We start from the raw sequence: 25,591 nt of genomic DNA, 5'->3' as shown, positions 1-25,591 counted from the left end.
CATCCCAATACACCTTACTGTAATTACCAGCAGTTTTGACAGATATATGGACAGCAATGGAGTGTTTTATTAAATACAAAATTAAAATGCAAACTCAGTACTGAAATTTTCATGGTCTCACAGTTACTTAATAAGAGTGCAGATGGTGCGACAAATATTGTTTATTTATACATTTTGTTTCCAATCAAAAGACAGAGTACAATAAAATCTCCATGCCCATCACAGACTACTATCAAATATAAATTTGACTTTTTTAAACTATATATAATGGATACTGGATTCTGTGTCAGTGAATTTTTAATTAGCTGATCAATCTTTGGAAGAGAAAGGTCAATTACATTAAATCTGTGGTCAATTGTATGAAAACCAGGGTCGATATTTCCATTAAGTATGTGCACATACGTATGTACCTATTTCATTAGATCTTTGGATCCTTTGTGTAAACTTCATATTCTGGTGATCCCAATCAGATGGACAAGGGAGTGGGCCCATTCCCAGGCCCAACCAATTATCAAAAATACAAAAGCCATCCAAAAACTGTGAAACCAAAAAAATTCCTGGAAATGGCAAAAAGGGTATTTTAGCTGCACTTTTCTCCCAAAGGCTTTGACGGAAACACTTTATTCATAATGTAACTAGTACTTGATCATGGAAAAAAATGTAATAAATTGTTAAGACTACATATTAAGTGGTTTGAGTCACAAGTTTAAAAAATAAAAAAAAAACAAAGTAGTTGAGTATCATGTAGAACAGGGGGGAAAAATTAAAAAAAAAACTAGAGAAGTACAACCACGCCAGTGAATTTCATATGTCAACACCACAAGTTAAGATGAGGTGAAACAGCACAAATGCTGTGGAAATAGTATTTTAAGCACATTTGGTTAGGTACATCTACATAGGCAATCGGCAGTGCCTTACTAATAAAAATATTTGGAATGTGCCTTAGTCATTGATTCCTAACATAACTCTTCAGTTTGTTGAAAAATGTGCTCTTTTATAAGAATAATAAAACAAAGCTTAGTGTTTTTTTTCCCTCTCACTTAACTCTTGGGAGTACAAACATACTTTCTGGAAAGCTATCATATGGGGAAAGGGCTGGGGGCCTGGGGGTGAGGGGGTGGGGTGACAGCCTTGGTTAGACACAGACAATGGAAAAGACACAGCCAGACCATGGCATTTTCTCCCCTAATTAACATCACATGCTGTCTTGGTCATCTCCCCAACATCTTCATCCAGTCAGACTAGAGGCGCCTAACGGAAGAATCCCAGTTTCTCCCGAAGCCACTCCTCTGTCAAGTCCTCAGTATTCCTGACCTCAAACACCTGAGGGTGAAGGGTATTTTTTATGTCTTTTTTTAATTTTTTTTTTTACAATGAAACAGTAACAGTGCAAACATTTTTAGTAAATAAACAACACAAACCTTGCTCACTTCCACAGTATGCACAAGCTTGTTTTTACTGCCTGCATACATCATCTGCTGCTCAGGTTTGCACCCTGAAAAAGACCACAGTCTAGAACTTCACTCCATCGTACACTGCACATAAGAACAACCGTGAAATTACCTTTAGATATCACAAGGGTTATGAATGAAATGGCCTTACACCATTTATCAGTCTGTGGCAGTCACTATATGTGACGAAAAAGAATTTGTATTTTTACATTTTTTTTTATTCTTCTATTTTCTTATTCATATACATATTGTTACAATATCCTTTGTCAATTCAGAAGAGCGTATATTACAGCAGTTTGTACGAGCAGACTGCAGGTACCTGATGAGAAGGAGAAACCCCTATTGTGCAGAGGTGGGCATCGAGGGCCACATCCATTTTTGGTTTTCATTACTTAATTAGCCCTAACATCTACGGCATCTGACACTTTTTCTTGATAAGCGCTTGAACGACAGTCAAATAAATGTTGAACTGATTGAATCTACGAGTGAACCAGTGTTGGTGCACACAATTAGCTCATTTAGCCAGGGTAACTGGTGGAAACAAAAACCTGCATACACACCAGACCTCCAGAACTGGAACCGTCCACCCCTGCTCTAGGGAAATGATGCAGGTTTGACCGTGCCAACTGAAACCCTGTCTCCCAGGGCAACACCAATCACGCTATGCCACGCTGGACCACACAGATGCCACCGGCACAGTCATGATTTAATCTGAGGTACTATGCCGCACCAAGGACTAATTCTCAAAATGGATATTTACACATTCTAGTTTCAATCAGGTTATATGCTTTCGAACCCCATTTGTTTGCCATCTAATGCTAATTTAACCTTAAGTTGGAATACTGCACCAGCACGCACAAAAAAGTATCAGTCAAAGGACAGTTTCATTCTTGTGTTTTCTGGGCGATTACACGGTGATGGTGTTTACCGAGTGGGCTAGAGAAGATGAAGCACAGTGGGTAGGAAACTCGGCCGTCATCATGCTGGTACTTATAACTATAGACCAAAAATGTGTCTCTGGTTAAGGATAACTGGGTCCATGTGAATAAGCAAAACAATTCATGATAAATAAATGCACTTCAGACAAACAATCTGAGGTTGAAATAATCCAGTCCAACGATTCTAAATCAATCCGTGTTGGTCCACTGTGTGAAAGGTAAAATTGGTAAAAGGATATCTTGGTTGACATTCAGGCAATTCATCTTTCAGATTATCAGGTGATATATCCTAAGAGAAGAAAAATAAGTGTAAACATGATTAAATACGTATCATAAACAGTTAGTTCTAAATCTGGGATCTCCCACAATAGTTTTAGATTTCAACATGTTTCAGCACTTCACAAGCCTATTTATATTCCCTCCTGAATCTATTTAGTGGTAATTAAATACAAATATTGACAACAGCTCTTTCTCCACAATGAATGCAAATAATATTGCTTACCCAATCATTACTCCACCATGCTCTCCATTAATAAATATATTCATAAAATAACAAATAAATAAGCCACATTGACTACTTGCCTCATGTTCCTCATCAAGGACCACAAGCTGTCGCTTCATGTCAATTTTCACTGAATGGGGAGAGAGAACAGCCGGCTTAAAACTTCACTTCATGGACGACTACAGCCAAGCGGCAGAATGAGCTTGCCATACTCGCTCACAGTCCGCGCTAGAACCCTCGTGATCAGATTTTACTGTTACACCACCAATTAAGTATTGTTGTGCTTTAGTTGAAGGCACCATCGGGGAGACGTTCTGAAATGCCTCTCTCTCCGCCACCCGGGCAAGCGTACAATACGGTTTTATTAGATACGGTCACTTCCAAAAAATGTAATCAAAAGTATTAACTACAAGACCCTCAAAACAATTTCCATCGACAACACAGACACATGGAATCTGACTGAATGCTGAATACTCCACTTACTGATAATGGCCGCATTGTTGGTTTCCTTCCGGAATCGGAACTCTCGTAACCTTTTGACCAAATCCTCATCGACCTCACATACTACTAATGATTCACTCTGCAACAGGAGAAGAAAAAAAAACATTTCAATACATGCAGAAATGTGCACTTACACAATATGACCAAAAGTATCTCGACACTCTTTGGTCTGGGGGTGTTTTTCATGGTTTGGGCTAGGCCCCTTAGTTCCAGTGAAGGCTAATCTTAGTGTTACAGCATACAAGCACATTCTTGACGATTCTGTGCTTCTCCAACAGTTTGGGGAAGGCCCCTTCCTGTTACAGCATGACAGTGCCCCCAGGCATGCAGCGAGGTCCATATAGAAATACTTTTGTCGAGAATGGTGTGGAAGAACTTGATTGGCCTGCACAGAGCCCTAGCCTCAACCCCATCCAACACCTTTGGGATCAATTGGAAAGTCAACTGAGACCCAGGCCTTAATTTCCCAACCTCACTAATGCTCTTCTGACTGAATGGAAGAAAATCCCTGCAGCAACACTCCAACATCTAGTATAAAGCCTTCCCAGAAGAGTGGAGGTTGTTGTAGCTGCAAAGGGTGGACCAACTCCATATTATTGCCCATAATTTTGGGTGAGATGTTGAATGTCAGGTGTCCACATACTTTTGGCCATGAAGTTTATGTCTAAGCTATCCAACACTGATCTTATTAATCCATATACACTGAAATACTATACCTACAGGGGCAAAAGCCAAATGGTTTATGTAATAAATTGTTATAGTAATTAAGCGCATAAAAAACACAGGCTAAATTACATCGGGCTCCTGAACACCGGTTTTAATTCAATGCATTAGCCTCTTAACTTAATACACAAAACTTCTGTTGCTTTCGAAAATGGAATAGCAAAGTACAATGAGTGACCAACCGTACAACATAGGTGAACAGCTTGTAAAGTTAAATTAAAAAAATTTGAACTCATGCTGTTGAAAGCTGAGGATACTGAAACAGAATTATTCGTGTCCTAGGGATTCATTTTCTTTGATTATACTCAACCTAACTGACAAGCTATGGCTGATTAGAACAAACCTCTGGACATAAACAATAAGTTAGCCTAGCAAGATCAAAGTAGCCTGGCAACATAGCTGTTAAATAGGATAAGCCAGCATGCAAGCTAGCTAGATATTTTTGGATGAGACAGCCAGCTGGCTACACAGGAAATGCGAATTCCTTAGCTAGCTTGCTAGCTATTGAATGCTAGTAAGCTAACGTTAGCTACAGTACCTGGGTGACATAGCCCTATCATACAGTAAAATACAAGTCAGCTGGTTAGCTTAATAAATGACAACGCAGTACACAACTTGGCATGCGTTGTATTACTGATGGGTTTAATACCATACAGTTGTATTTTAATGGGACATTTGTGAAATCTAAAATTGTTCCATTGGCTAGTCAGCTACCGAGCTAGCTAGGTAGATTGCCCCGTACTATGTATTGACATGTTGCAGCACATCACAATGGAATGGGTGGAACTGCATTTTTGCCTTTTGCACTGCACTGAACAATACAATGTACGATGGAAGAATCTGCCCCTAAAAAGATACAGACCCGTAGGTTTGTTACACTAAATGCATTATAAATATTCTCTTTGAAAATATGACCAAAATAATTTCACTTTTGTTGCATTTTGCTACCCCGCCTCATACCAAACTCACCATTTTCTCCGAAGCGCAGACTCAGATTGTCTGTACAGCTGTACAGTTTATTTTCCCTTCGGTCTTGTGACTCTAATCTGCCCAATCCAATCACTCGACCTACCCCCATCCCTTGGAAGCACCACCAAGTGCAACATAAATGAAAGGATCGGAACTGGCTCCTCCTTAGAAACAGGAACATTTTTCAATTGAGCCTATTAGCCGCACTGAGGTGTTTTCCCAGTTTACAACTTCCCGTTCTTATCCAATATTCACTCAAATAAAATGCATTACGGACGCTTTGGTTTGCTAAATATGCCTGCATGTGGATATTTGATTAAGCTTAATAAACGTTTTGCTTATACACTTATCGTAGGTAAAAAGTGTTTTGTTGCACCTAGAGACAATTCTAGTTTACGCCTTCACAAACTGTCAGAAGTTTACATATAACGAAGGTTTAAAAAGGTTTGCTGGGGATTTCATCAATAGTAGAACCACTTTAAATACTTATAGAAATGTGTTTTTCCTTTTGAATTGGTTTAATAAAACTGATTCGCTATAGGTTTGCATTTGCCATGCTGTCCTGTACCACTGAAATATTAATATTTATACCTTGATGATGAGACATTACTGGCATTTAGTTAACACTATTATCCAGAACTACTAACACAATTGTATTAACTTGTACAACTGGACACACACACCAGTGAAGTGTGGACAACTGATCAATCCATGTGAAGTAAGTGTGAAAGTGCCACTTTTCCCGAAAATGTAGGAGAGATATCAGATTTTATTACAAAAAATAAAATGTATTCATTTAAAATACGCCAATTATACTGACGTGCTTGTATTTCAACCAATCTCAATATAACCTGTGTTATGCAACACAATGAGGTTTAATGTCATATTGATAGTACCTTTTATGTAGGCCTACCTTATGCACAAAATATTAATTATTCAATCAAACATAAAACCCACTACCTCGGTAGAAAGTTTAGCAAGGCAAAAAACCGCATAATTTTAAATGGTCGCATTCACTTTGGGGTTTTCTCGACCACATCTGATATAATTTTGTATATATGCAGGAAAATAATTTCCCCTCAAGATGGCGCCAGCGGTAAATATTTCTCCTAATTCCTTAGACCAGTACGCGTAGTAAATATTGGGTCATTTGCCCACCTGTCATCTGCTGCAAGATGAAATATTCTGTCGTAACCTGGTCGTAACCCATACTCAAATAATAATGCTATATCATACATATTGTGAACGGTCCATTATAGAGTCAACTTCGTGTAGCATGGTGTGAATAAGTGGGTGGGGCACTAGGGACCGAAGTGTTCTGCACTGATTCAACAGTATTAAAAATCATCTGATTGGTTCACCTCGTACATTAGCCAATCCATATGCTATATAGATTGATAAATCTGAAAAATTGACGCCCAAACATATCTACTGTTTTAAATTTGACCACGTTTTCGAGACTTGACGACATCAGGTAACAGGTATGCGACACAGTTTGGTTTATTCAGATATTATTGTGTTTGTTTATCTTTTACTGGAAGGGATTAGACAAGTTATGAGGTTTTCTTGAGGCGTGATAAAGTTACTCATCATTTCATCGAAGATGGTGGTTTGTCTTTATCGGAACTTTTTAGTGTTGAACAGTTTCATTAGCTATCGCGGACCTCGTAACCGGACCAGGAAAGAACGCCACTTGCGTGACGCAGTGAGGCTAACACTTCCTGTTAGCTACATAGACAGAACGTTACCCAACTTGCTGTCATTTTTGTCTTGGGGGAGTTTGTACAGGACTTTGCATTTTTAAAGGCGGATCACTTTTTTACTAGGTAATGTAGCTATCGTTACCCAACTGACGGCATCATGGATATTTACCTAATATATGGTTTGGAAGCAGTTTGCTGGTTTGGTAGCTACATAGCTGCCTAAATGCTGGAAATGTATTGGCTAATTTTTAATTCAAGTGCATAACTTGCTCAAGTTCAAGCCAGCCAGATATCTGGCGTTAGCTACTGTGAATGTGTATGTGTATACGACAAAATGTCCCACCAAGTGGCGGCTATCTTACCTAACTGCCCAGGAATCATTGGGAAGTCTAAAACCTGACTTGTTATCATGCTAGCAAATGTAACGTTGCATTGTGTGAGAGGTATGCTAACTACATTGCTATTGGTTACAATCTAAATTGAATAAGCCCAGTAGAATTGTAAGTATTTTATTCATAATGATCGTTCATGTAATATTTTCTCACTTATTCATTCGCACTTTAGATAGCTGTTAGACAGCTAGAGGTGGCGTATAATTTGCTTTTGCTTAGTAGCTAGCAACAAATTATATTCTTGAATAAGAATAATCAAACTTTATTCGATCTGTGAGCTATCCTTTCTGTTTCTGATATTTTTCAGTCACTATGACTCAGCGTTGTAAAGGGCATTAATGGTGATTAACTCATAACTTTCTTTCAATTTGTCTTCCAGGATATGGATGACTTTTCTGTGAGTATTCTCTGCTGACTTTAGCCTTGATTCTATTCTAGGTTACAAAAGTTCATATAGTTGTGATGACAAAAGCAAGATTGCTAGAGCACTTATTTGTATGTGATTAAAATCATTGAGTCATTCTCCTGGTTGTAACATGTACCTCTGTTTTGCGCTTAGCTTGCTGATGCCATAGCGGACGATGTCCCTGGCAAAGCTCCCAAAATTGGGAACACCAACCCTGCTCCTCCTGCCACTAACCCCGGCTGGCCTGGAGCAGCCCCTGGAGCTCCTGGCTTTCCCCCTTCCTCCAGTCCAGCCCAGCCTTCTGGTCCAGGGGCACCTGGCCCTTACCCCGGAGGTCCTGCTGGTCCTGGACAGTTCCCATCAGGCCCTGGGGCACCTGGGCAATATCCTGGTGCACCTTCTGCTCCTGGGGGGTTTCCTTCTGCTCCGGGAGTCCCTGGGCCCTTTCCCCCAGGGCAGGGAGCCCCTGGGCAGTTTCCAGGAGGACCTGGAGCACCGGGACAGTTTCCAGGGGGACCTGGAGCCCCAGGGCAGTTTCCAGGGGGACCTGGAGCCCCAGGGCAGTTTCCAGGGGGACCTGGAGCCCCCGGGCAGTTTCCAGGGGGACCTGGAGCCCCCGGGCAGTTTCCAGGGGGACCTGGAGCCCCCGGGCAGTTTCCAGGGGGACCTGGAGGCCCTGGTCAGTTTCCCTCTGCACCAGGACCGTATCCTCCTGGAGGAGGTGCCCCCCAACCCTTCCCATCTGGAGTCCCTGGACAGTTTCCCTCTGGTCCCAATGCTCCACCAGGACAGTACCCTAACATGCCATACCCTGGGGGACAGCCTGCCCCAGGCCCCTATGGACCAGGAGCTCCCGGTGCCTTTCCTCCTCCCTCAAACTCCGGCAGCTATTCAGGGTTCCCCGGTGGAGGCTACCCCCCAATCCCCTCTGGTGGCTGGGGGCCACCCGCCGGTGGCGCCTTCCCCGGTCAGCCCGGCCAGCCAGGCTCCTTCGGCATGAATCCCATGGGACCGTACCCCAACCCGCCATTTGGGGGACCCGCCGCTCCCGGAGGTTCACTGGTGAGTACGCCGAGATCCTGCTCAGTTCTTCACACTTTCCAGTGATGTAAACTGCACTCCAGTCCCAATGTATGAAACACTGAGCCATTCTAGGTTTTACTGTAAAAATGCTAGTGTACTGGTTGGAAACCATTGCTAGGCCGGTTCCAGCCACTTCTCTTTCAAGTATCTTGTAAAACCTGGAATGGAGCAGACGGCTGCCGAATGGGACTGTCGCTTATACATCCCTGCTTTCAGTCTGGTTGGTTCTGGGCCGATTTCACGCATCTGCAGTCTTTCGGAGCTTGCTTCAGGGCTTTTGAAGGGTGTTCTGTGGAGAGGGGCTGTGCGTTATTGCAGGGAAGTTTTTGGATGTTGGTTGCGTTTGGGGTCTACCGATCTGCTCAGGAATTGTTTTTTTTTTTTTATTGGTGAAGGAATTACACTTGAACTGTAACAAATAAAAAAAATGTGTATTCTTGTCTTTCAGCCCAGAAATAACCCACCATACTTTTGAGCGCAGTGGTATCTTCAGATTTTTGTTGGATGACGACATCACTTCACTGCCGTTGCTATATATTGAAGCGCATTATATTCAGTTAAATCTAATAATGAACTGAGCAAGCTGGAAAGTATAGCCAAGCCCTCACACAATCATGGCCCATAATAACCGGGAACATTTGCTTTCAATTTCAATCTTGCATTATTTAGCCATATTTTCATTTATGTTACTCCACTGCTGTTATAGTGAAAGACACATTCTAATATATTGGCACACTGTTATGTATTGATTTCTTTGAGAAAGCCAAACATTTTGCCGGTGACCATGTGCTTGTGTTATGAATCTTAAGTTTTATATATCCAATGCTCTCTGTGCCATAACGTTTTGGTTTTGATTTTAATTATTTTTTTCCCCATGTACATGTTGTACACAAATGCTCTTAAATGCTGTTTTCAAATCCGTAATTATGTTGATTGTTGATATATATATATCAAATACACTGCCTGATCACTGTTGTCTTATTTGCTGTGAATGCTTCTGTGTTACAAGTAATGTGGTTTGGATCTATTCGGTTTTAGTGAATTTTTGTAGAGACCGCAGGCCTGTCCCATCACTACAGGGTCCTTGTGCCAGTTTGGGAGAGCGCAGTCTAGTGTCCTCTGAAGTGTGCGCAGGCAGCCGCCGCCCCTGTCCCGCTGCCGGGCTCCGCAGTTGGCGCGCTGCAGCGCTGCATTTCCTGCGACGCGTCTTTAGGCAGACTGCAGGTGCAGGGCTGGCACGAGGAACCGTTATTGCAGGAAGCTGGCGGAAGCACTTCCTCCCCCCCCGCGTGTGGGGCTCCCAGCTGCAGTCAGCACCGGTGCAGTTGGGGGAATCGAGCTGTTCTTACACTGTTGACTGGTTTCTGTTCAGTGTCTGCTGTCGCAAGCAATAAGTGAATGCCAAAGGCCAATAAAACAACAAAAAAAAAGACCAGCGATGCATCTGCCAAGAACAAACAACAGTTTTCTGCGAACCAGGGGTTTCAAACTCCAGTCCTGGAGAGCCATAGTCTGCTGGTTTTTGTGATTTCCTTTAAATCAGCAGCCTGTGGAAATGAGGTGTACAGACTCTTTAGCCAATCAATGAGTTAAGAATTTAAGTGCAGGACCCCATAAAACACCAGAAGACGCAGTGGTCCTCCAGGATTTCAGTTAGAGATCCCTGCTGTAAACCATTATGGTCTCTGATGGAACCACTGCAAAAAGCAACCTGAGAGCTACGCATTAAGAAAGCGGCAAAGGAAGACTAGTGGGGTCCAAGCAGAGTTCATAATACACAGTGTTGCTCTGCCAAGCGCATGAAGGTTTATTTAACCTGTTGGCAAACTACTACCATTGCAAACAACGAAAGCGCGATAAGTGAAATTCCTGAGGAATCAATTTGTGCCTTTGTGTGACCCTGTAGACATATTAAGAGCATTTCTGCCTTTTATAGGACAGAAAACATGAACCATGGGCAGCACTACGTGGCTCCAAAATAGTAAACTATTAATCTGTGTATGCGATCGACTCTCCCAAATTTTGCAGTAGTTCACTCGTAACTCGTAGGAGGGTCACTCACTCAGTACACCCACTCAGTGATTTGAAGAGATGGGGAGGTATTTTTAAACATGGCATCTCCTTTACTTTTAACTCGCGTTGAATGACGTGTCTATCTGTGTGAAGATGTCATGCCATTTTACAGGCGAAATGCTACCCGTCTCGGTGAGTCCGCGAGCCCGGGATCTTCTCTGCGCTGCAGATCGTGTCATTTCAGCCGGTGCGGTCTGAGACATTGCTTGACAGGAGGTATTGCAGCGATTTACAAGACGTATATGAACATGTGCTCTCATGTACGAAAAATACACTTAAGTGCAATGATCTTAAAGGTATAGATCACGTCCATGGGTTTTTTGATATTGTTAGTATATAGTTGAAACTGATTATCATGTGACCAAACATTAGCACAGTTTACATTATTCACTAAAGCCTTTTTATTTTACAGTAAATGGGATTATTTCTGCTCTGGTCTATAAAAAAAAAAAGATTTTAATACGTCGAGCCTTCTCTGTGTTTGTGTTGGTTAAATGGGGCTGGATGGGAACAAAGCAGAATTCAGACATGTTTCTGGGCTGCCATTTTGTGTTCCCTTCCATGGGTGTTTCCCCACTGTCACTTGTGCAGTGGAAACTCTTAGCTGTGCCTGTGTTGCTGGTCAGGCCTGGTTCTAACCCCACACAACAGCCAAACTGGAAAGAGAAGTGAGCGGAAAGTTATTTTCAGTATGTCCCTCTCTTTGAAAATGTACAGTCACAACCAGGGTGCATTTTGGGCATCCTGGGACATCATGTCCTCCATTTTCTATCGTCATGTTCTCTCCATTTTTGCTAAACTATAAGTTTCATTCAAATAAGCTGGTTTTACTAGTCATTGTTTAGAAATGTTTGCTCAATGCCATCCTAAAGATATAAATATCTTATTTGTCTAATCAGTACATTTTAGCTCAGTCAGAGCTCGTAGAATAATTTGTGAAGAACTATTCTATGAGCTTTCATTTTCTGAATTTTTCCTGTTGTTCACTAAAATCTATTTCAAGTTTATATTTCAAAAGTAACAGCTAGTGTCATGTCATTCAAACTAAAATCTAAAATAACTGTATGGCAGTTGTTTCATTTCCATGAGTTAATTTTGAACTTGGCCACTTCAGCAGAGCCTTGTGGAGCTGAGTCATTGGGCAAGGCTGGAGATTGGAATCTGGGCGAGGCCGGCCTTCAGCAGTTACCGCCATGTCGTAATTCACACAGAAATGCTTGACGGATTATTACAGAGTGACGTCATTAGGGTGCAAAATGTTTTGTTTAGTAGGAAATTTATATATACACTGCCTGGCCAAAAAGAAAAGTCGCACACTAATATTTCGTTGGACCGCCTTTAGCTTTGATTACGGCGCGCATTCGTCGTGGCATTGTTTTGACAACCTTATGCAACGTCACAACATTTATTTCCATCCAGAATTGCACATCTTGTATTGACGACGGGAAAGTCGAACCACCCAGTAAAGTCTTTTCCAGCACATCCCAAAGACTTTCAATCGGGTTAAGGTCAGGACTCTGTGGTGGCCAATTCATGTGTGAAAATGATTCCTCATGCTCCCAGAACCACTCTTTCACAATTTGAGCCCAATGAATCTTGGCATTGTCGTCCTGGAATATGCCCGTGCCGTCAGGGAAGAAAAAATCCATTGATGGGATAACCTGGTCATTCAGTACATTCAGGTACTCAGCTGACTTCATTTTATTGGTGCATAACGTTGCTGAGCCTAGACCTGACCAATTGAAGCAACCCCAGATCATAACACTGCCTCCAGAGGCTTGTACAGTGGGCACTGTCCAAAAAAATCCAAACGGTGACTTTTTTTTTGGCCAGGAAGTGTGTATATATATATATTGCTAGTTCAACTTGAACTCACTAGATGGTAAATAACACTTCAAAGTTGTGCTCACATCATATCCATAGTTTAAAATAAACAATTTGTATATATTTACCGTATATATCAAATCGTTATTCCATTATTTTCCTCATTGATCAATTATACTGATATACAAATGAACATCAGAGAGGATGTGCAGGTTGAAGCTTTTCTTTAATGTTCAGTTTAAACACAATTACCTAACCATAATGGGAGATCATATGATCGTATTTGATTATTTAAATAATGACTATTTGATTATTAAAATAATTACTTTTGCTGTTTTTTTTTTCAGATTATTTTCAATACCTTTTTTGTTATATTTTACTTAAACATTACTGTCAGGTCTTTCTCCTGGTTGTATGAACCTCAAGAGGAGAAAGTTGTCAAGAGGCGCATTGTTTTTGGGTTGTCATTTTATGAGGTAATTCTGTGCCCTCCTGTCAGGAAAGTCGTTTCTGGTCTCTACCTTTTTCCCCAAGCATGAGACAAATGTTATTATTGTTTCTTCTTGAAGCATTACATTACATTACATTACATTCATTTGGCAGACGCTTTTATCCAAAGCGACGTACAAAAAAAAGCCTTTCAAGTTTTCAATTACGTAGTGTGTGAACAAGATTACAAAGGTTCCTGATGCAGTTTCCAGTCTCTGGCACTTGTATTATTAGCTTTACATAGTGATGTTCTTTGTTTCCTGAAGCTATTGATCCTCAGGTTAAAGTTCCAAATTTCAAGCACAAGGTCACAGATACTCATTATATATATTTTTTCAAATAAAAGGTTTTTGCTTGTTTAATTATAGTTCTCCTTCAACTGATATTTTGTACTTCATGCTTTCAATTTTTTTGCAGTATGGATGGTAACATACAATGTCTGTGACTTTGATGCAAATAAATGTATACGTACCTGACTTACTGCATTAAATTCTCTGTATTATATTAATGAAGCAGCTTTGTGTTCTTCAATATCCTTTTTTGTATTTTCCAAATTTTGTATCTGCTCGTATAGCAACTGACTGTTGGAAGTTACTTTTATTCACCCATACAATAAAATATGAGAAATGTTTAATTTGCATGATCTTTGTAAAAGGGCCTATGGTCATAAAACATTTTCTGAGTACAGTAGCTGATCGGAGATAAGTTTTTCCTTTTAGCTAATAATGGATTTTTTTTTTTCAGGTAAAGCTGATCCTAGATCAGCACTTTTAATCTGAGAGATTTTATGAATATGGCCAAGGCTTGGTGATACATAATTTTTTAATGTGCTGATGGTGAACTGTAAATGAAGAAGTATGTTCATACAGAACCTTCAAGGAGATGGAAAAACATAAATGTTTACTAAAAAGGTTTGGATGCAGCATATTTTGTAAAGTAAAAGGGGAAAGAAAGACCTTAACAATTGTGCTGTCCCTTTTTTATTGATGTTACTTCGTCCTGTTATCACATTTGTCTTCTTTAAACGTTATAATTATTATTTAAGAGGTAAGCAGACGTCTCTCTTTAATGGGAAACGTCTTGTGTGCTTTTCAGCCAGTGCCATATGACCTTCCCTTACATTCTGGGATGATGCCAGGGCTCCTGATTACCATTGTGGGTGAACCCACTCCAGGAGCAGACAGGTAATTCACAACAAACCTGTGAATGTTTCTGAGATCTGGAGCACTGGAAATGCCAAAAATAATTTTTAAACTGGTCAAGGTCACGCAGCATTAATTATGGTGCTGCACAGGTAGTGTGAATGAGGAGCAGTATGGAAGCAAGCTGCTCTGCTGGAGCAGCGTGTCTGCCTTCTGTGCACTTCACCTTGAGAGAAATATACAGATCTTGAACACTATTCCATTCCCACGCTATTTTCAGTGTGACTGTCTATCTATTTATTTTTCTTTTAAGAAGTGGCGTCCAATAAGCACCTGGCGTTAGCCCCTTCACCTTTTCGTCCCCCTTTGTGCTCTTTTCAGGTTTGAAGTTGATTTGATTAAAGGCCCAGATGTCGTTTTCCACTTGAACCCTCGCTTCCACGAGCAGGCCATCATCCGTAACTCCTGCCTGGGGGGATGCTGGGGTCCTGAGGAGCGGGACGGAGGGTTCCCCTTCGTTTACGGGAACCGTTTTGAGGTACGGTGCGGAGGGGAGGGAGTGGTGCGACTTATTTCAACCCCCTGTCCCAGGGCCTGTGCTGTCAGGGTCAAGATTTAAATGTGGCGCATTCCGTGCACTCATCTGACTCTCTGTATTTCGGGTGTTATTGGTGTTTATAACAGGATGTCTTTTTTTGACAAGTTTATTGTGTACTAAATCGTGCAGTGGATTTAGCGTTCTCAATTATTCTTAGCCCGTGGTTGCTCTGTGTGTGTTTCCGTTATGTCCGACCTCTCTCGTTGGAAAGGTCATACAGTATATGAAGATTTGTTGTTCCATTCAAACTTCTAGAAACATCCCTTCAGGATTTTCTGTCAAGCATCACAAATAACCATTAGCCTTGAGTAAGCATTATGTAATCACAGCAAACTACACCAACATGAATGACCATTGGTTTGTGTTTATTTCATATTGCATTGTTCGGAGTACACTGATTGGGTCACACATTTGTTTAGCCCATTTACTGCCTGGCTAAATTTACATTGTTCACCACATCCCAAGCCACAACCCTCGGTGTCAGATTCCAATCCCATTGCTTCCTATTACTGCTCCTTAATGTTGGCTGTTGGGAGGTTTCTATGTTTCCAGTGTCATTTTAACTGCTGTAAATATGTGTAGCATCAAAAGTGCCTTCAGTAATCTCTCCTGGTTCCCTGCAGCTCAAGATCCTGGTCGAGGAAGACTTTTTTAAAGTAGCACTGAATGATGTCCATCTCCTGGAATACGATTATCGGGTTGGAGGGCTAGAACAGGTGAACCTGCTCCGTATCATGGGTGACATCATCCTCTACAGTGTGGCCCCCACCATGGTCACTAACCAATAGCCAGAGAGCCTAACTCCCCTTGATGCTACGGTCACCCACCTACTCCTCCCCTGGACTCAACAGAGCACTCGACGTACAAACACTGCATAGCTTCCACCACAACGGTGTTCTCTGGGTTCCCAGCTTTAGATTATGTGTCATATGACCTTCAAATGCTGCATGTGTCATATGGCAATCAGAGGGTTGGGGGGAGGGCATAAGAAATCCATTCATTATGTTCATATCCGACTGCATGAAAATAGCAGTGGAAAATATACATTGTCCACTGCGTTTGTTTTTTTTCTCCCTTTCTGTCAGTGTGCTGTGCCCTACTTTCACTTATCAAATAGTACATTTACACTGTCTAGCATATTCCTTAGCATATGACAGATGTGTAACGTAGCAAAACAGATAATGGGGTCTCATTTCAGTATACCGGACAGGATACGACTGGAAAAACCACAGAATACTGTTTTATTTTTTGTTGCTGTATGACTGAAACATGACTTGACATAACCAGGCACCAGGAACTTGGGTCAGATGGGCTTCTCTCTACTTGCAGTGTGTAATACTGTCACCACCCCCTGCACCCACGGAGTCTTGTTATCTGTGAGACTGATTGCCCTCTGACCCAGAAAATCTAATGCTGTAGCTTTCTTGATCCATAAATGGCTGCAATTGTTTCTCAGTGGTGTATAACAATATCAGAAGCCTAGATAAAGGTGTGGGTTGTTGATGACACCCCTAACCCCCCACCCCCCATCGGGGATGCAAATGGGAGCTCTTGTGCTTTTATTTAGCATGAAATGGGTATCATACTAATATGGATATATTAATTAATACATACTAATATTGAAGAGTGGAGTAATTATGTTGATCTCCATCTGGAGTCAGTGTAATGCCCTTTTTTCAAAGATAATAAAAAACTGAAGAGTTTGTGTAATTGTGTATTTTTTAATAATAAATAACAGTCCACATGTAATAACACTTTTTGGAAAATGCTGCCTGATTTTGTTTAACTATTGGGGTAATACTGTACTGGAGGGTGAAGGAGATCACAATTTTTGGGAAGTACATTATCATAATGTACAAAATAATAATAACCCAAACCCACATTTAAACATAAAAATACATGTGTGAAGTAAATTGAATAATTCTAAAATATACATCTCATAAAATGAACCTCTGCTCAAAATTATTGTTACACTTTCACTTCTGCCCTCTACAGGTGAAAAATAGAATTGTTCTCAGGATGATTGTTCTGATGCTGTCATCTTGTTTTGAACAAGGGGTGGTGGTCGGTGTGTACAAAATACCCATCTTTTAAAACAAAATGAAAGGTAATTTTGCCCACATTTTATAAAATATGTTATACAGAACCCGTAGATTCTCTGTATTGACAAGATTATTCCCCTCCCCTTGAATAGAAACTGAAAGCACCTGGTAAAATTAGCTCTTTTTTGCAACAGTCGTGTGCTTTTCTGTTAATAATCTCACCTTTGTTTGAACAACAGCCAAATCCAGGGACATATAGTTTCCATTATGAAAATAATATTTTACTGAAAATGTTAAAACGTAATTAAAAGTTTCCGCAGTGACTCTTAACAGATGTTTCAATAATCATGAGAATCAAGATTAGTCATATGATGGTTTCAGTTTAGAACACATGATGTAGATCTGAGCGGAGATTGGTCAACACAGGCCCGCCTATCAACCTAAAGTGGTCTAATATTACCCGTTTGTCTCAGAAGTTACAGTTTTGCCGGCCATAATTCCATTATAATAGCTGAGACTGTGGCTTTGTGCTTCCACAGTTGGATTGCAGCATGCACTCTTGGAACAGGAGTTGATCTGTTTTGTTGCCAAATGGATTCCTTTTTTGGCAAGGTAGACATTGGCAAAGCAAGAAAAGACCAGATTTAGCGCACAGATGGAAAATCGGATGGTCTAGAACGGAAGACATCAGTTGCAACAATTAACCTCGATTGAATGTTTTAAACCCAACAAAATCCCTATATTTGTTTGCAGTATACCGTGTGACTACGTGACGTGTCACGTTGGATCGCGAGTCAAGAGCATTCTGGGGAAAACTTTTGTCCCATTAGAGGGCAGTAAAACGACATTTCCCATGGGCTACTGCGGGATGCGGGACAAGAAGCTGCACAAGTAATTCACCTTCAGCTCAGTTTTCTGAAAACATTATTTGTGTATAGAGTTAATTTCTTGGTCATTATGAACGGGATTATACACGGCGCACCCACTGCAACAGAGATCACATTGAAAAGAGGACCAGCAGGTAAGACGATATGATTTTTTTAGCCTACTCTGTACAACCACACGACGAGCTAGATATATATAGCTCATCCGCGTTGAACTTAACGTTACCAACTAGCTAGGAGCTACTGCCACCATGGGGCCTGCGAACTTGCTGATCGGACCTCCCGCAGTGATTATCTTCGTAAATGGCTGGAAAACTTGTTAGCTGGCAAGACACCATTAATATTTCAGGGTAGGGAAACAACGACATAACGCGACGTCTTTGTAATGATAGACATATGCTTATGTTAGCTACCCATATTTGGGAGTGCATTGAACCTCATGCTGTATGTTGCTTACTAGTTTGCTAACCACTTCACTTCTGAATAGAATCTTCACTTTTAGCAGACTAGCCAACGTTGTATGTTTTCACACTGAGTGGAATATGAAAAGTGAACATTTCTCTTCATTCAAAATTTTGCAATGTCAGGTTGTCCTCGTAGCCTATTAACGTCATCACCAAGCTAGCTAGCTGCATTTTGTAACTTAAGGCGGAACATATTTCTTTAACAAAATGTTCCGTTAAATAGGATAGTAATTTTAGTGCAAAGTACTACTGAGCTTGAGGGCAGTGTTGCCAGATGATGAATATTGTGACGAATAGTTAAATGTATTTTCATGTTTGCAAGCTTACTGTGTATAGCACATAGTTTGTCAGCCGACACACTATGAAAGTGAAAGTAATTTGTGTTACGAGTGTTTGCCAGATAGGCTAACGCTGTGCTGATAAGTAACTTGTAATTCGTTAACACGGTCAGCCAGTCACGCTCGTGGGCAATTCACATTGCTCGGTTGTACTTGATACTTGATGATGACTAATTCTAGGTCGAATGCATGTGGGCATGGTGCTGGAATTAACTAACTAGCTCGCGACGAACTACTGTGGATGAGTCCTTTTCAAATACGTTGTTACTGCCCAACCACTGTTAGTGTTACAGTATGTGCAACCTTTGAACTCAGCGCTACCTGATATAATGGCTCCGAATTATTGGATTAGTCATGATGATACGGGAGTGCTGCTCTCCGATTTATCTGGCAGCTGGTTTTAACGTTAGAAATATGAGTTCTCAAAATATGATGCGTCTAAATCTGATGTCGCTGTTTAGTCTGGTTTGTTAGTTGCAGATTGCTGACTTCGCTTTTGCAGTTAAATGGATTGTTCACTTTTCGTGGTTTTAAAATATTGTTTCAGTTTTTATGCTTGTTATCGATGGGCCAAAATAGCTCTGTTTACCATGGCAGATATTTTAGATATTTGCATATGGTTCTGACGATCTGCTGGCGCTACAGTATGATGTAATCGCCACAAACACGCGATTGCTCCTGTATCAACAATGATAGACCTGGCTGACTGGTTGACACATACAGTAATAGACATATGATAGCAGTATGGCATGTCAGTAGACCCTCGGGCACAGGGTTCTCGTCCGTGTTATTCTGATACCCTAGCAAAACCTGCTTGTTCTACAGTTCTTGCACTAGGACTGAGCCTGCCAGTGATTATATATGCAGGGTTGTACAAGCTAACAGGGGGCTGAGTACCTTGAATGCTGGTATTGTGGCCCCATAAGGCTAGCCATCAGCTGATGCTTGGCCTGTGGGTCTACAGACATTTCAGAAGTGCAATGAATACCTGACTGATGTTATGAGCACCCAGTTTTGATGTCACCCTGGAAACATTTCACAGAGAGCAGAGGTCAAAGTTTCTTCATCTAATTAAATATTGAGTAAAGTAAATCAGATAGTGCATTTGGATAGTAATGGTTGTATCTTCCGATACCTTCTACAGGGAAGATGTAAAGACCTCCATAAAATGACAAATTACCAGTATTACCAGGTGCTTTACAAGAAAGGATCAACAAGAGTCTCCGGTTTGAGTCTCTTGTGTTATTTTTAATACTGTATGTGATTCTATAATATTTTTTCATGAAAAATTTGGATTATACATGAATTGAGTTGTGCCTTTTTAATTTATTCATTCTGTGTGAATATTTGTAAGACATCCAGTACACCCAACAACTAATTAAGTTAATTCAATAAGTTACAATAATTAGTCGTTTACAGCCATAACAAGCTCTGCATCTGCGTTTTAAGGCCTAGGGTTCAACATTGTGGGAGGTGCAGACCAGCAGTGCGTGCTGAATGACACTGGGATCTATGTAGCCAAAATTAAGGAGAATGGAGCAGCTGCACTGGATGGAAGACTGCAAGAGGGTGACAAGATCCTGGAGGTAAGGGGCTGTCAGGGTTTGCTTTTTTTTGGAAATTATAAGGTGCTTGAAAACAGTAGCAAATTTACAATATGGAGTTTCGGGAAAATTGGCAAGAGCACTTTCATGTCTGGTGAACATAGTTAGCACAGGAAGTGTCAACAAGGTAATAATCTTAGTAGTTGCAAGCTGCTAAACCCAGAGTCTAAGGAGTCATTTGATATATTGGCATAGAAATTGGCACATACCACCCACAGGTTCCAACAATACTGTGAAGTTTCATACTTGATTTCATTTAAGGATTCCGTTTCATTCAGTTGGATTTTAACGACTAAATTGATATTGATATTGAGCAACACAAGGATCATTCATGCCTTGTAGAAAATAAGGTTTTAGGTGCAATACTTCATTGTTAATTTACTGGATTTTCTCATTTAAAATGTTTTTCTTGTGACATGGGTGTATATGGAACCTCATCAGAGATAGTCCTGTGCTAGCCAGTAGGCAGCTGTTATTGCCATTTTTCCTATAGCAAGACTTCACTTTCGTTGCGTGCTCCCTCAAAAAGCTTTAGATTCAAAATTGGTCATGACTGCTTACTTCTAAGCTGAGATGGGAGGCTTTTTCATTGTGTACGCGTGTAACAAGCAAGGGCCTTGTCACCCACCAACTACAGCTAAGAGTAGGAGGAGGAGGAGGAGGAGGAAGGACAGTTACAGGACCACTGGGAAATACAAGGGGAGGGGTGGGTTTGTGGAGATCATTTAATAGGTGACAGATTTAGGGGGAAATTAACTTTGATTGCATTATACTGAGGACTTTGGGAAATGGAAGGCTTCCCTATTAATGGAACAAAATAATGGAAAAGGAATACCTAATATCCTGTAGATGGAGATACAGGTTTCTTCAATGTGTGCTCCGCGGGGTCTCAGAACTGTTCTCTGTCATGTCTGAGCAGATTTGTGAGTTTGGTTTTTTTTTTCTCCTCTGTACCAGCTGTAAATTTGCATGATAAATAAAGCGGCCATTCTGTTGCACAGATTAATGGGCATAAGCTGGAGAACCTGTCGCACAGCGACGCGGTGGACCTCTTCCGAACGGCTGGTGAAGACGTGCGGCTCCTAGTGCTGAAGGTGGGTGTGTCTGCAGCGGCTATGGGCGTGTTAGAACTGGGGGCCCGGACCTCGGGCATGACATCACAATCTTAAAGATGTAATATATGTAAATATGTGATTTAGAATGTTCACAACTGAACATTCTAATGCTGATGTAACGATCACTACCGGTAATTGGAAGCAATGGAGTTCTAGAACACTGACTTAGAATTTTGAAAAACACTAATTTTTAAAGGGTTAAGTGTGCAGCACAATAATTGGGGAAGAGCGCCAGTGTAAGGGTTCAGGAAGGCTTCTAAGATTTATTTAGTAGAATTTAATACATTTACTTAGGAGTTGTCCATAGGTCCCAAGGTTTGGCCCAGTGTCTTGAGTGTGTAATGTGAGCATACCAGGCAATTACAGAGTCGTGGATGATGAAATAGTAACAGGAATTTAATAATAATTTCACAGTGGAAAAACACTGCACACCTTTTTCCTGATGTTATATTCAGTAAATGATGTGCAAAACAATTCGTGCCTGTACAGTTAAATTCAGCGTAATCTGCCTTAATGGAACCAGAGGGGAAGCGGATATATGAAAGGTCAGATAAAACTAAAAAATAATAAAAAACAAAAATGACGCAATAAAAAATAGTGCAGCCAATGATTTTGGTTCTAGAAGCCTTATTGTTGGCCTTATTCCCAGGGACATGTTAGTGTGTGACCTATGGGGCACTTCAGGTCACCCTGTTGAAAGCACTGGTCATCTAGGGTACAGAGACATTGGAAATATTTGGGGAGTGAGGTAGAAGGCATCTCACATTCAGCCTCCTCCCGTGTCTTTCTCTTGTACAGGGCATGGCGCCCATGATCAGTCCCTCGAAACCCCGGCCTGACAACGAATCATCTGCCTTCGCCATTGGAGTGGGTTTCGTCCTGGCAACTGCCGTGATCGCTGCCTACGTCTGCATACGCTTCCGACACTCTATGTGGAAGCGTTAGTACATATCCCCTTTTTATGGACAAAACAAAAGGCAGAATAATTTTGCTTAGGGCCAAAAAAAAGAGAATTGAAACAAACCAAGCCATTTTTCCTTACGTCACTGTTGTTCATATTATTATTATTATTATATAATTAATAATGTTGTGATAATCATAGCTGCTTAACTCATATTTTTTTTAAAAAAGTGTTTATTTTACCTTGCAAATGGTAGGAGTAAGGTTAAAGATTTGAGAAAATAAGACAGACAACACGTGTCCTCTTTCCATGAAAGGTCTTTATACAGGCTGGGTAGTTGTGTGTCTCTGGGGAATATTTGGAGCGGGGTCAACAGGAAAAGGGGCTCAGAAAATCAGGACTCAGCATTTCCACTCCAGTTTTCTGTGTCAGTTGGAGTGTGTTCTGGAACTCAGTTCGAATTCTCCTCAGCAGATGTGTTCCGTGGTGAGTTTTGAACTTGCAGCTTTTTGTCTGGTGTTCTGCACAGAAGCTCTTTACATTTTGTGTTTATTTTTGTTTCTAGTGCCGTATTTCCCCATGAAAAGGTGTAAAATTATGTGCAAACAGTCAAAAACTTTGCCCGTTGTATTGCTTTCTGCAAGGGTCAGTGTGAACGGTTGTTTTGAAGGGGTTCATTAGACACCTGGGTAAAGATAAAGGGGATTTTAACATTATGTAGAGATTGGCTTAATAGTTTCTGTGTTTTTTTTTTTTTTTTGTTTTTTTTGTGCTTGCATTACAACTTCTAATATATTATAAAAACCTAGTTTATACATTTTATTTTTTCCAACCATATCAGTGACAGCAGGCTTTGGAAACGAAATACATATATGTACTTGACAAGTAAAACTGAACTGATTTCAGGCAAGTGGAAAAAAAATTCTAAATATGCATGACCGGTAAGCTGTTTGAGTCCTTGTCTTGATCACCTGTCCTTGCTACCTGGTGATTTGTTTGCCGAGATGCACTCTGGGGGGGTCGGGGGGGGGGGGGGAGGGGGGCGAAGGCCTTTAACAGTCCACAGGTTTTTTTAAGTCAACACTTTGCACAACAAATTTGCGTTGGATTTAGGTTTCCCTGTTGGAAGGTTTTTCTCTCTCTGCATGTATCTAGAAATAAGTCATCCTGTATAGTTTTGTCTGTTGTCATTAAGCGATGTCTTGATATGAGACGTGATCATAGAGTTTTTAACACTTGATAATAATCAGTGTGTATGCAATGTGACCAGTGTATTTTTTTGGTCAGATTCAGGTTGAAATTCTATGCCTTATGCACAAATCACTGTTCTCAATTTAGGTAATTGTAGATAAATTCACACAATCTGATACTCCGTGATTTGTCTTCCTCCATCAATGTGCCTGATTGGCTTGTCAGAGTTTGTAGACATGTGGTTGACATCCCAAAGAATCTAAGGAATTACACTGGGGTTGATGTAATAATATTTTGGACATATCGGAGATTAACTGTTAAATCACGGCACTGTAATAACTACCATTATTAAAGCTTGTTTGTCTGTTGAGCTTTACTGTGAATTTCTAGCAGGATTTTCAGTTCAATTAAAATGTGCAATGAACTGTAAAATGGTAATCTTGAAAGTGGAGATAGGCACAGGATGCTGACATGTGTTTGTAGTTTGCCCATGCAAATAAAAATGGAATGTGTGTGTGCATGCATGCGTGCATAAGCACGTTAGTTGGGTTGTGAAAGGGAATGGCAAGTTGTCACTAACAGTTGAAATTATAAAATTGCATGTGTGAAGTTGTTGATTTTTTTCTTCTTTTTTTAAACCATATTTTCCACCTAAACAACTTCAAATCTAAGTGCGGCATTGTAATGTTTGTCTTTAATGTGTGTTGTCCTTGTTGGACCATAAAGAAAGGGACAAGAAGACATTATCCACGGTAATATGCACTGTGGCTCGATCACATTCAATAAAATGAGAGCCTTAAATTGGAATTGTAATCCATGTGGCGTTGGTGTTGCCTTAATTTGCATATACATATAAATATGTGTGATTTCTTCAACCTCAAAAAGCTTCATTAAATCAGCTCTTCAACAGCATTGGATATTCAGAGAGGTGCAGTAGCTGATTGAAGTGAAGGCCAATGATGCCATTTCTGAGGATGGGAAGGTACCGGAGAAACAAGCAGTTAGCCGTTTTACATTCAGGCCTGTCACACAGGAAGAGGGTGATTTACGTTCTTTGATATAACTGAAATTATTGCACACAGTTTCCAGTTCTGGTTCACTGTGTGGACAGGACAAAGCCTGAAGATGGAGCAGGGTTAGTTATTCTGTTAAGTAGATGGAAACGTTACGCTGTGCATATGCCAAAGAAAGAGAGAGCCAGTGAGTTAAGAATGTCAATGAATGACTCTTAAACAATGGAAAACTAGTCTTCTATCAAATTACATAAAATATAAACACACAAAAGGAAACCAAGTCTATGTAACTGTTGTGTATACAGCTTTTATGTCTGTGTCCTAAATATTAGTATGAGAAGTATGTGTAAATTCTTGCCTTAAAATGAAGTTATTTTTACAAACTTAAAAAACAATCAACAATAAACCTGACAATGTTGAAAACAAAAACGTGTTCCTGTGTTTTTGCTTTGTGAGAAACTTCTTGATGTGATTTGGCACACTTTCTTAAAAAGTGTGGACCTCATCTACATCCTGACATGCCAGTTCAGTCCTACCAGACTGAAAACAAATGCTTGATCAAAAGGTTTCCATGTTTCCAACACTTTTACTCTTATACTATCAGTGGCTGGGTGTTTTGGCTCTTCAAATAGTGTTCTTCAATACAAGCAGGTGTGTTTTGCATAAACTGATAACTTCCACACTCCTTAGGTGTTAGCATTTAAATGACATCATTCTGACATCATAATGACGTGATATGACATCATAATATGAACTCACCTTTTGTATCAACTAAACATGAGGAGAGTAATAATGTGTAAATAAACAAATATATAATTTTACTATGGTGGCATGAATGAAGGCTGTATGTACTCTACCCCCTATGACAACTGGCTCACAATTCCCCCCATTGTCCTTCCAGAACATGTCCAGAATGCTAGCACAATGCCAAAAACAATTTACAGTGGAAAATCTGTAGCTGCTTAATAAAGATTCTATTCTTAGACTATATTTCCTACGCATTAAAAAAAGAGTAGGAATCGATTGGTTATTAGCATTTCCCACACCACTGGTGTTGGTCTCTTAAGATGGCTTTTAATGGGCAACTAATGCTTCTCTCCTTGCTGGCACTGAAGTGGCACTGGTGCTTGTCATTTCCAATGTTCCGATGAGCATGACCGAAACCATAGCTGTGAAAGTCTTCTCCCTGTAGCCCAATGCCAGAACAACAGCCTCTCGCTAAGGGAAACATTGAGTTACGTAACT

At 40.5% G+C, this 25,591-nt stretch overlaps 3 protein-coding genes across 7 annotated transcripts; 2 read left to right on the top strand and 1 right to left on the bottom strand.

Moving 5' to 3' along the window:
* Positions 1-146: 146 nt before the first annotated feature.
* gmfb (glia maturation factor, beta) lies at positions 147-6,805 on the bottom strand. Of its 2 annotated transcripts, none has more exons than XM_064320791.1 (7): positions 6,676-6,805; positions 3,375-3,472; positions 2,972-3,021; positions 2,629-2,678; positions 2,380-2,462; positions 1,422-1,495; positions 147-1,323 (listed from the first exon to the last, which is right to left on the bottom strand). In XM_064320791.1, coding segments are annotated over exons 1-7 (429 nt in total). In that variant the 5' UTR covers positions 6,678-6,805; the 3' UTR covers positions 147-1,251. The 2 variants fall into 2 exon arrangements, with proteins under 2 accessions (XP_064176861.1, XP_064176851.1); XM_064320781.1 differs by lacking the exon at positions 6,676-6,805 and adding an exon at positions 5,085-5,235 and having other exon boundaries at positions 3,375-3,471.
* On the top strand, positions 6,430-16,497 carry lgals3a (lectin, galactoside binding soluble 3a). 4 transcript variants are annotated; one of them, XM_064320748.1, is made up of 6 exons: positions 6,430-6,565; positions 7,559-7,576; positions 7,739-8,647; positions 14,150-14,238; positions 14,578-14,734; positions 15,418-16,497. In XM_064320748.1, the coding sequence occupies exons 2-6, from the start codon at positions 7,562-7,564 to the stop codon at positions 15,580-15,582; spliced, it is 1,335 nt and encodes a 444-aa protein (XP_064176818.1). In that variant the 5' UTR covers positions 6,430-6,565; positions 7,559-7,561; the 3' UTR covers positions 15,583-16,497. The 4 variants fall into 4 exon arrangements, with proteins under 4 accessions (XP_064176818.1, XP_064176838.1, XP_064176809.1 ...); XM_064320739.1 differs by lacking the exon at positions 6,430-6,565 and adding an exon at positions 6,772-6,910; XM_064320768.1 differs by lacking the exons at positions 14,150-14,238; positions 14,578-14,734; positions 15,418-16,497 and adding an exon at positions 9,117-9,649 and having other exon boundaries at positions 6,431-6,565.
* Positions 16,498-17,306: 809 nt separating this feature from the next.
* Positions 17,307-24,146, top strand: synj2bp (synaptojanin 2 binding protein). The gene is made up of 4 exons (XM_064320717.1): positions 17,307-17,857; positions 19,972-20,108; positions 21,128-21,220; positions 22,040-24,146. The coding sequence occupies exons 1-4, from the start codon at positions 17,794-17,796 to the stop codon at positions 22,184-22,186; spliced, it is 441 nt and encodes a 146-aa protein (XP_064176787.1). The 5' UTR covers positions 17,307-17,793; the 3' UTR covers positions 22,187-24,146.
* Positions 24,147-25,591: the final 1,445 nt, after the last annotated feature.

Source organism: Anguilla rostrata, chromosome 1, assembly GCF_018555375.3.
Source record: "Anguilla rostrata isolate EN2019 chromosome 1, ASM1855537v3, whole genome shotgun sequence".
In the NCBI taxonomy this organism is placed as follows: Eukaryota; Metazoa; Chordata; class Actinopteri; order Anguilliformes; family Anguillidae; genus Anguilla; species Anguilla rostrata.
Note: the sequence above shows the minus strand (reverse complement) of the source record. Positions and strands in the feature narration are given on the sequence as shown.